At 31.7% G+C, this 12,004-nt stretch overlaps 1 protein-coding gene across 2 annotated transcripts; it reads left to right on the top strand.

The window, feature by feature from the left end:
• LOC123909808 lies at positions 1 to 3,128 on the top strand. 2 transcript variants are annotated; one of them, XM_045960721.1, is made up of 5 exons: positions 1 to 485; positions 578 to 730; positions 938 to 1,159; positions 2,797 to 2,812; positions 2,880 to 3,128. In XM_045960721.1, exons 1-3 carry the CDS (start codon positions 84 to 86, stop codon positions 1,151 to 1,153), a joined length of 771 nt encoding a protein of 256 aa, XP_045816677.1. In that variant the 5' UTR covers positions 1 to 83; the 3' UTR covers positions 1,154 to 1,159; positions 2,797 to 2,812; positions 2,880 to 3,128. The 2 variants fall into 2 exon arrangements, with proteins under 2 accessions (XP_045816677.1, XP_045816676.1); XM_045960720.1 differs by having other exon boundaries at positions 2 to 485; positions 2,797 to 3,128.
• Positions 3,129 to 12,004: the final 8,876 nt, after the last annotated feature.

Below are 12,004 nucleotides of genomic sequence, written 5' to 3'. Positions count from 1 at the left end.
TGTAAATTGTAGCAAAAGAAAAAAAAGTAAAAGAGGATTTAGGTATCTTGTGAATTCAATTCAATTGCGTGTGTGTTTGCAAAATGGCGATGGCATTGGATACCGTGTTGCTCGGCGTCCCCCGACCTCACCCGGAAATATGGGAAGAAAGTGCGAAGCGGCTGAAATCAGAACCGCACACCATCTTCCACGACGACGTCACCCAACGTTCACCGGAAAGCTGCGAAGAAGAAGAAAGAGAGAAGCAGCTGAAACCAGAATCGGATTATTATTCAGATTCGGATTCTGATTTGGAACCCCCCGGAGCTTCTTGGGAGTGGGTAACGAAACCAATTGGATATCTGGAGGAGAAGTATGATAATGACCCTATTCCCCGTCTTTTCGAGTGTTCGAGCTTTGTGTATAAGAATAAAGCACAGGAAATACATGAACAGGCTGTAGAGGATTCCGTGAAAGAGTATTTGAAGAACGCTCGTAACATAAGTGTACGTTTCTTTCTGTTTTATTTTTTTGCTATTAATTCATTCATTAATTCTGTGTTTGTTTAATCTCTGCTGTTTCTGGACGTTAATTACAGCCCTTCGATGCTATCGATATTCCAACTTTAGCCCTGGAAAATCAATTTGGCCGTAACTGGCCCAGGCCCCTTCGCATTAGGGACGATGAACATCGCAATCTTCTCATTCACCTTTCCAAATTTGCTTTGGCTCATTACAATCATCACAATCAGGTTGGTTGGTTCGTTCGTTCAAAGCTACTTTAATAATATGTATATTATTGTGGTTTTAAAATGCGGTCCGGGCAGACTTGATATAGTTTGTGAAAATTAAAAATGATTTCACGCCGCAATGACCACACACACAACAACTGCTACCGCAATTTAAAACCATGATGCATATTCATCAAGTCATTCTGATATTTGTTTGTTTTTATTTAGGGTGCCAAGAAGTATGTGTTTGTTGGCTTTGTCAAGGCAACTTGGAGGCTTACTCCTCTTGGGTCTAATTACATTACCTTCCTAGCAAAAGAGGATACAGATGTTGATCCTTTCAACTGCCCTGCAAAAACTTTCCAGGCTCACGTCACTTACACGTCGAATGCAACGCAAGAGTACACTAAAGTCATAGACTGTTCTATCAAGCCTGACAACTAACACATGGTAACAATGTTGCTTCAATATTATGCATGCTTACATATTTAATATGTTCTACAAGAATCAAATTCCATTGAGATTTCAAAATAGAACAAGTTTATGGCTCTTTTAAACTTGCATTTGATTATGGTATTTTAAATAAACTTCAGCCAATCTTGTCACAATGATGAAAAATTGAATTTGATAGATAACAAATATCAGAAACCAGCAATGAACAGTTCTAGTATACAACAATCTTGTCATTTTCTGCCGACTATAAAGAGCAAAGATGTGCTTCCTAGTCATTTTGCTTCGAGATTTATAGGGGATCTCCTTTTCCATTAATACTACATTTACCTTGGTTGGATCGCGGCGCCTGAAAAGTTCTCTGAGGATAACGAAATTCCCCCATGTGATAAGTTGAGTAGTCTGTCCGCAGCTTGGAAAGACTTATATCACAAGGAAAAATAATTATATCAATATATAATTAAAAGTGCTATAGATATGATAATTGTATGACAATAATTGTATATTATGTTTGTGGTAATTAAGGCTTTGTTTGGGAAGACACATAAGTTAGCTTATAAGCTCATTTGGTTTAAAAAGACTTGTTTAGTAACAATTTTTCAAAAAAAGCTTATAGCTTATTTTTCAAACGCTATTTCAAGTAGCTTAAGAGGTTATAACTTATCATTTTTTCTTCCAATTTTACCCTGCCATCTTACTTGAAAAAAAAAATTAAATATATCTTTTTTGTCATTTTCATACTTATAAGCTAGTTCAACCGCTAATTTTACCAAACACGACAAATTCAATCATCTAGCTTATTCGCTATCAGCTAAAAGCTAACTTATAAGTTATAAGCTCATCTGTTGTAAGCTAGCTTATCAGACGTACCCTATTTCTTACCAAACAAAGCATAAGTCTCACTGAGATTTTATTTTAGATAAGCAGTTTTGAAGACTACTTTGAAGAGCCGTGTAATGATTCATAGCCTCTTCTTGATATTTGATTTTGAATATTGTAAATTTTGTCCATTACATGAATGACAAAAAAAGATAAAAAATTAAGAGAACTGTAGGCCTTGTAGCACTTTACCCTCTCTGTTTTTTTTTTTTTTCTTTCTAAAAGTTGTTAAGAATTATGACTTAATTATAAAATCATACAACATGGTGGATTTTTCTAGATTGATCTCATCTCTGAAGGGCGAAGCTCTGGGATTACAAGGGATTCCTTCAGTAATATTTCATGATTTTTCCGTCAATAATTCATTTTCTGATTCTATAAATTCGGTTTCCTATCATCATATCCACTACCGCTGAATTGAGACAATGTAAAAGATTGATGAACTACACAATATCCTGTTCATCTGATATCCTTATTTTAAATTTGTCACTTGCAAGATCTGCCTATGATCTGAATTTTATCTTGGGTAAGATGATTTGAGTCATTTTACTTGTACTAGTTTTATACCTTTTTGACCCACTAATGGTAATGGTATAAGGCTTTTAGTTGCTTGTTTCCATCTAAGTTTCTGAATCATAATTTATGCAATGCAACTCATGCTATTAGTCACCATGCAAGTTATAAATATAGGTTCAATGAATCACAACAATATTTTTCCTTGTGTTCACTCTTAGCCCGTTTCTTTATTCCTTTTGCAGGAAATTGTCTCCATTGCATGCACCTGCTGTGAAACTGGTTTTGGTTGTGTTAGAAATATGGGGGTTAACGTGTGGACAGAATTCTGTTCTGAGTGTCGTGAAATGTGGATTATAAATTTGTTTCCTTTGTAATTTCATGCCTTATAGTGGCACTTATGTCTGTTACTTATCTGTATAATAGGCTGAGCATTCTGAATATATGACTTGAATCCTTTAGTTTTAGTTCTGTCTTAATATCCGCTGCTGTGGATTACTTCAAGCCGGATGTTTGAGTTTTGATGACTGCTTGTATATATTGGCTGATAATTTTATTGTTGCTTAATTTTTGTTAATTATATTATATAAGACATTGATGTGTCAAGATAATTAAAAATTCAGCCACATGGTATTTTATTAGTTGAAAATGTTATTTGGACAACATTTTTGTTGTCTAATAGCGAGTTTTGATCCTTTTGTTTGAAATTTCTTCGTTTGTACCGAACTGCTTGCAGAATCACATCCTATTCCACAAGATTCTATAATAGCTATACATCCTCCTTGCATTTGTGCCGGAGACGACTTTTCTTAGCCGTTGGTTCACCACTCCTATTTATTTAATCCTCTATTCTTGTTAATTTCTTAGGCAACAACAGTATCTTAAATGCCAAAATTGACATCGACCATTATGAAGATGGAGGAAGGCATCAATTATTTATTTTTTATTTTTTTGGTACATAGGAAGGCATCAATTTAAGAAGGGGATTTTGAATGTTCATCTGTTTTTTTATTTCTTTCTTTTAAAGTATTGAATGTTCATCTATGATGCTTTCAATGAATTAGAAATTGTGGGAACATTTTGATAATAGAAATGGTGGAAACATGGGCGTTAGTGGTGGTGTGGTGCTCGTTGCAAAAGGAAGTTAAGAAGAGAGAGAGAGAGAGAGATAAAATAAATAAAAAACAAAACAAAGAAAGATGATTGTACTTGAGTTGTCTATTTTGTTGTCAACATAATATACTCATCCATAATAAACCTCAGTCTTACCACATGTTTAAAGTCCAATTTAATGAAGAGGAGTGTTATTTAAACACAAAATTTGGGGACATAAAATTGACACACCTTTTTACCACTTACATGCACGGAAATCGATGCATGCAAATAATATTAAAAAAACAAAAAGTGTATATTTATTGTATTAATGGTCCATGGAAGTATTTCTCTTTTCCTTTAATGAATTAGCGTGACTATGTGTCCTGATGCAAGTCATCAGTACTCAGAAGAACACAAGTGACAAACTCAAAATGGTTGTGTTGTTCAAAAGGGTTGTATCAATGTTTTGTATGGCTTTTTTGAATTGTATTTCATAGAATTTTTTTTTTTTTTTTAATTGACACAATTATAAAAATATATGTTTTAATAAAATATTGGCAAATGCTAAATAGTGCCCCTGGGGCACTCTTTAAGCCCTTAAATAGTAAGTATTTTATAGAATTTTTATGGAAATGCGTAAAGTCAACGCATTGGAAATTGGAGTGTTTAATTTTTTGAATAAAAAGTTTCTTTTAATGGAATGCTTAAAGAGTGCCCCGGGGGCACTCGTTAGCAAGACCCTAAAATATTTAGTTTTTGTAAGAGATGAAGTTAAATACTCCCTCCGGTCCTTTTTATAAGGAACACTTAGGACAAAAAATTTGGTCCTTTTTATAAGAAACTTTGATTAATTTTCAAATGTTTTAAATGTTCAATTTCACTTATGCCCTTATTTATTATGAGAGAGAATTTAAAAATAAGTAAATTAGTTGAATAAAGAGTAATTAAATAAGGGTATATATGGAAAAAATTTAAATTTATAAGAGTATTAAATGAAAATAATTATGTTAAATGTGATTCCTTGGTCTGTGTGATTTTTTCAAATTGTTCCTTATAAAAAGGACCGGAGGGAGTAATATTAAACCAAAAAAATACCATAAAGAATATAAGTACAAAAAACAACAGTGCAACTGAAGATAATTTTTATATTGGTTCGTTACCAAATTGGTCAGCTAGTCCAATCTACCCTTGCAAAAGTAATTTTAACCTTGATCTTTTCATTCCACCATAATCATATCTTTGTGCGGGTAACTCCCTTTGCGAATGTCTTTGTGGCGGGTTGCTAAATTTGGATCATATATATAGTTATAGGAGCATGCATACTTTGCATTAGAACAACCTGCTTAAACATTGTATCATTGTAAACTTTGTTTGAATCCGAAATCTTATAGTTTAAAACTCCTTCAATGTTCTTAACCGAGTACCTTCACAGAACTCATCGTAAACTTCGTTACTAGATACTATACCAAATTATGTAATAATATATGATGTACTATTAATAACTTGACAATAAAAATAAAAGATTAGTCATAAAATAGAAATAAAAGAAATTATTCAAATGTAAGAGAACAATATATCGATATCCATGTATGATAAACAATCCCACATTTTGGTATTAATATTTTTCTCTTAGTTTTGCAAATTATGGTAGCATGGACATACTCTTCCTTGTGTTCAAAAGCTCTTCACGAAATGGACACAAACAATTGTGACAACACATGTTACAGTAATTTAGACATTCATTCTTGTATGCAACTGGTTCACAACGCTTTGCACATGTAGATGCACAATCTGAAATAAGACCAAAACTTGAATTATGAACAAACATCAATAAATTAAATCAGATTTTTGCACCACTTCTTTTTTATCTTATAATTACTAGTAAATAAATAGAACTATATAAATATTACCTGTGGGATTAAATAAATCTTCTACACTAGCCTGTCAAATTTCAATTTAAAAAAAAAAAAAGGAAATTAGATGTTAGTATGAATTATTTTCAAAGTGAAAAGAAAACAATTAACTATAGAAATTGTTGGAACATGATGAAGAATTTGGAGGGAACTTGGTATTGAAATAAACACAAGTGTAAGAACCATGTATAGTGTGAATTGAAAAAAAGACTCTTTGAGTCCCACATTGGAAAAATCACACTACTTGGTAGTGTTTATATACCACAAGGTGGCAACCAAGGGTGTGCCCTTGGGTTACCCACTTTTGTAAGAAAGGGAGACCGCACACAATGTCGAATATCACACGCACCGCCGCCGTCCGGCCGGCTCGGTTCGGGCTTGGGTGATATATTAATTTTTTAATACTACAAAAAAAGAAATTTTTGAATTTAAATTTCTTTTAATGCGTGTCCCTTAATTCGCACATGTTAAATGTGCTTAGACCAAGTCTGAAGCTCCTGAAAACCCTCTGATTCCAGCTCCCTACTTGCCTATAAATACCACTTCAGTTTTCACTCACTTCTTTTGCATTCTGAGAAAACTGCTTCTTTCCTTCTCTCTGTTTTTTCTTCGAAAATTATTTTGTTGTTTCAAAATTAGAACGGTTGTAACCGTAGAATTGATATTCGTATATCAATAGAGTGGTTCGAAATTTTCGTACCATATTTGGTGTTATTCTGGCCGATACTACAGTGCAGTAATTTATCGGTATTTATTTGAAAAACGGCTGTTTTATCCTGGGGACTTCGCGGTTGATATACTACAGTGCACTTTTTCGAGTAGTTCCGCGAAACGTCTTAAAGAAAGCGACCTAGTACGCGACTCAGCCAATAATTTTTTTTTATAAATTCAGTAAACCAGTTTATAACAATTTTAAGACGTTTTTTTTTAAGACGGTAAACCAGTTTATAACAGAAATAATCAAAACATGACTTGAGTCATGCTAAACAGGGTCTCGAGACACTAATTAAGCATACTAAAAAAAGGAAACAAATAAAAAAGTTAATGATGAGAAAGAATACATTTTTACATCATCAAAGCATACGAAATAAAATTTCCTTATTTATACCTTTAATTAGTGTTCAGGGGCATTTTCCATTTAGTATTTATTTTTTTAATCAAATAATATTTATTAAAAAACATTGCTATATACTTCCTTCATTCTTAATTATAAGTAAAAGTTTCACTTTTTAGATTCATTGAAAAAGTGATATATCTAGTCTACATTATAGTCCAGATACATAAGTTATTCGATGAATGTGAAAAGTCGACTTTTACTTATAATTAAGGATTAAGGGAGTCCAAAAGTCGAAATTCCAACTATAAACACCCCATTTATTTACCGAAATTCTTGTCTAGTTGACCAGAATAAAAAATAATAATGTCACAAACCTTATTTAGAAATTTTTCTTCGCGAAATGGACATGAACAATTCTGACAACACATGTTACAGTACTGTAAACAATCATTCTTGTGTGCAACCGGTCCACAACGCATCTCACATGTAGACGCACAAGCTAGACAAAATCAAGATTTTAATTATGGACAATATTAGTAAATTTAAATTAAATAATTTGCTACATTCACTTTCTTTTTGGCATAATTATTAAAAAATAAGTATAAGTATAGATTAAGGGAAAAAGCTAGAGCTATTAATTACCTCCTGGATTTAATCCTTCCACACCGGTCATCTGAATTTTAATTGAAAAAGAAAAATAGATATATAAGTATGAATTTCAAAGTGTGAAAACATATAATGCATGCATATATGAACATGATTTTTTGCAGTTGGTAAAAATCTTGCATTCAATACCAAGATTAGAAGAATGTAAAGAGCTTGTGCATATAATTAACTAACAATAGGCTATAGTGTGAAAAGAATTGTATGTGTGTATGTGGGCATGGTGTAATAAAGAAAAAAATATGCAAGCGTAGTTAGAGAAAGGAGAAAAAAGAATCACATTTTGGATCACAAAGACAATGGAAAGCATTAGAAGAATTGTGCAAATAAGTTTAGCCATAGTGCTCTGATAACCCTAAGTCGTAACTGGTAGGTACTACAACAAGTTTTTTTTGAGACGTAAAGAAGTTATATATACATATATATATATAGGAGTATATGAGGATATGCAAATAATACGGGATCTTGTACTTATGTTTTGTTTTTATAGAATATCTTTTTCTTTCCTAACAAAAAAAAAAAAAAAGAATATCTTTTTCTTATTTGGTAACCAATTAAAGTGTTAACGGCCATTATTTATTATTTTATTATTTTCTATATCTAACCATTATTATTTTTTTTAACGATATTTTTATTTAGTAAATTATATATATATATATATATATATATATATATATATATATATATATATATATATTTTATAAAAGAAATCAAAAGCAAATATCTTTCACAAATAGTCACAATGTTGAACCAAAGTAACAAAACTAAGACATTGGAGAGCTCTCCTCTTAGGACAAATTATTCCTAAGAATAAATTCGAATTTAATTTTTGGTAAAAATAATTTTTGACAAATGTAAAGAAAATTTCATCTAATGTTGACAATATTAATTTTTTTTGGACACAACAATATTAAATTATTTGAAAATGTAATTGTATTTAATTTAATGACAAATTAAAAGTATAATGGCCCTTTTTTTTTCACAATAGTTTAAGAGCTCGTTTAGAGATGGTATGTTAATGTTTAAAGAAAAATTATATGTTTTTTTTTCTTTTGAAAAAGCCAAAATATATTAAGAAAAAGCATAAGAAATGCCTATAAAATACAAAATGTCTTACAAGTTGAGTCAAACCCTAAAAAAAAAAATGACCCATAAACACAATATAGGTGAAAACTACCATGTATGAATGTCATAACAAAAACCCAAGTACACGTGGGGTAGGTGGATGGGGATATATGAACTCCATTGGGATACCCGAATCCCATCAGATTTGAGTTTGTGTTTTACTTTTCATTCTACTTGAGTTTGCGTTCATAAATTACAATTTATTTTTAATATCACGACGAATTAATACAAAAATAGTTAAGATCAGTGTCCTAACTCAAAATCCTATTCGTTAATAATAATTTCCTAATGTCTTATGCGAGTCTGAAATTATTGAAATTACATGTTAATTTTAAAGTCATAATCAAAAGTTTGACATATTAAACCAAATGATGATTGTTGATCCATACAATCAAGACTTTTTACTATGATGGAAGTGCATATGCCAAAAGTATTTTTGACCTTGTCGAACTGAATTTTTCAAATGTTTTTTTATCATAGTTTCCCACTCGGCGTGCCAACTTTGTTGTCGAACTTGAAAGTTATCTAAGGTGTTAGCTGATAGCTCTAAACTATGATTTCTTTAACCGGTGAGTGTTGAGTATATATTTTTGGTGGTTTTTGAGCTACTGACTAAGAAATGCATAAATTTCAAGTAAAACAAAATAATAAAGAGATAACAATGTGTAGATAACTTATTTCATTGTTCGTGTCCTAAAAATGTACAAGGGTGGTATATATAGCCAAGCACTTGTCTTGATCAATGGTCGAGAGTATGAGTCTACTGGGGTATGGGGTGGTTGAGAGTGAAGTCTATGTGTTGTAACAATTTTCACACAGTATTTATTCTTCGGTTGTCTTTTTGACAACGATCGTGGTTTTTTTCTCCGATTTTGGAGTTTCCACGTTATATTTTTGTGTTGGCGATTGCATTCTTTTATTTTCTCTATGCCTGTTTTTCACAACAACTGGCACCAGAGCTTTTGGTTTGATTCATGGAGTAGGGAGTCCGTTGTAAAGTTTAGGTTAGAGAAAATTGATGGAAGAATCACGTTTGACTTGTGGAAAATCAAGTCAAAGATGTGCTGATGCAATCTGGGTTACACAAGGTCATCCTGAAGAGGCGGTGATAATAATACTCGACATCAGTCTGGAGAGGCGGTGCTAAGAATACTCGATTTACGTCTGAAACAACAACTTATTATGAGGATGCGGTGGTGCTAGTGGAAGTTGGGAATCGATGGAGTGTTGAGTCATATACTTTGGAAGCTCATACCACATGTGTTTGAAGAAGAAATACTTTTGAATTCCTAGAGCTAGTTGAAGGTGGAGTTGTTCATCTTGCAGACGGGAAAGCTTGTAAGGTTCAAGTATGAGCGAGTTTCTTTTAACACGATGCGAGGTATTTTCTTGAACTTTGATGCATAGATACTAGGTAGATACTTGTTAGATAGTTCTACTATTATTGGTTATGCAACAGTTACTGCTGGTGATTCCCATGTTTTGTTAAGTTGTGGATCTTCGGACGGGTACTTGTTAGTGACATGAGTTTAGTTGGACTAGTGAAATAAGGTTTACTAGGTGATGTAACTAAACTGGAATTGTTGGAGCCTAACAATGGCCTGAAGGTGGTTTCAGAGCAGTTTGAAATTGTTCAGGTGGCACATGGGCATCAGTTGACATGGATGCAAGGTGTGTGATGATAGCGTGCGGGCATTGATTGACATTGATGCAAGGTACGCGGTTTATCTCGATGGCTGATGAACTTCCGGAGAAAGCCAACATGAAAGTTGCACCATAAATTTTCAGTAAGGTTTCGAGATGGATGGCTTGGTTCCAATTGAAGGAAATTCTTGGGATGGTTTAGTTCCAAGTGAAGAAAATTCTTGGATGATTTAGTTCCAAGTGTAGTGTACTTTTTATGGTGGAGTATGATAATTTAATTTGTTGGTATAGACAATGGAAACAGAAGATAATGATTGTCGGTGTAGACAATGAAGATTGAAGACCATCACAATCAAGGTGAAGATTGTTGGGATTGATTGCAATATAAGTACCACATTGGTAATGAAGAAAAAAAGGTCAAGGAAAGTTATATTTGAGAAGTCACACATTGCTTAGAAAAGTAAAGAGTGGAGGAATCAATGCTATATAAAGAAACCTCAAGTTCATTGTTTCAACACACCAAACAATATCACTTGTAAATACTTTAAAAGTTTATATTTGTGTCTTTTTCTTTCTCTTATGCTCTTGTTTTAAAGTATTTGAGATGTAGTTCAAATATTTACTTTGGGTGTGTTTGTTTCAAGGTTTGTAATGTTATTCCTGGGAATATGAGATCTGGAATGTAACATTGCTATGTTTGTTTCAAGTTTTGAAAATTTGTTCCCAGGAATTTTTTATTAATCCCAGGAATGTTAATTATGCATAACTTCTACACTTGTTATTCCCATGCTAATAGGGTGAGAATATAACATTCTTATGGGAATAAAACTCAACTTCCTATAACTTCTCATAACTTCCCACTACCACTCACATTTATTTGCATTTTTATTTTTTATTTATATAAATTTTAAAAACATTCCAAAAAAATCTAAATTTTAACCAAACACATGAGTAGGAATGCCAATCGATCTAACCACTCTAGAAAATATTTTATTTGTCAAGTAGCCTATGCTCACAAAGACAACAAAAATAATTAATTTACATCATTTTATAAAACTTATTTCAAAAGAAAGATAAAAATCATAATCCAAATTACCTTATCTATATCTATATCTATATATATATAATTCCTAGATAGTTCTCCTACTATCCATCTTAACCCTAATCCACATCACCCATTTACATCCAATTAAATAACACAATAATGCCACATCACTTCCTTATATTATATCATTTTCATCTCTTTTTTTTTTTTTTCACATCACATCACTTCCTTATATTATATCATTCTCATCTCTATTTTTTTTTTTATATTATATCAATCTCATAATAAATAATAAAGAATTATGATTCTCCAATTATCCAAAAATTGATGTCACAAGATGTTACAATTTTCTACATTATTATTGAATTATACCTCTCCAATTATCCAAAAATTGATGTCACAAGATGTTACACTCTTCTACATTATTATAACATTTCTTAGTGACAATGAAGATGAACATAGTTGGATTCTCTTTCAACATTTATCCAATTTAAATGTCAACCGTTTTCATAGAAACAACAAAGAGTTTATAATTTAGTCACAAAAAAAAACGAAGAGTGTATATATTATTGACTTAATTACATTATAATTTTAGAGAAGAGTGAAGGTTATGCAAAAAGTTAGGTTATGGGATTGAAATATATAATAACCATTAGCATTATCATATTTCATTCAATTTTAGTGTGTCACCTGTGCGTTGCACTATTGCATTGGCTGGCGCATCCCACAAAAAAAAAAAATATTTCATTCAATTTTGATGGTCTGTACTCATTCTCTATACATATAGGTATATATATTGGTCGGAGGAAGTGATAAGTACATCACTTTTATATTATTATTATTATTATTATAATTTTTATTTTATAATACTTATTGTTACAATTTATATGAATTTTTCAACATTATAATAT

Source organism: Trifolium pratense, linkage group LG2 (genome assembly GCF_020283565.1).
Source record: "Trifolium pratense cultivar HEN17-A07 linkage group LG2, ARS_RC_1.1, whole genome shotgun sequence".
NCBI lineage: Eukaryota > Viridiplantae > Streptophyta > Magnoliopsida > Fabales > Fabaceae > Trifolium > Trifolium pratense.
This window is presented reverse-complemented; position numbering and strand designations above follow the sequence as displayed.

Excerpts from the sequence above, each read along its gene's own strand:
- LOC123909808 (XM_045960721.1), top strand. The coding sequence starts at position 84 with ATGGCGATGGCATTGGATACCGTGTTGCTCGGCGTCCCCCGACCTCAC. Across the intron at positions 486-577 it reads AGAACGCTCGTAACATAAGT|CCCTTCGATGCTATCGATAT; the intron begins GTACGTTTCTTT and ends CGTTAATTACAG. Across the intron at positions 731-937 it reads ATTACAATCATCACAATCAG|GGTGCCAAGAAGTATGTGTT; the intron begins GTTGGTTGGTTC and ends GTTTTTATTTAG.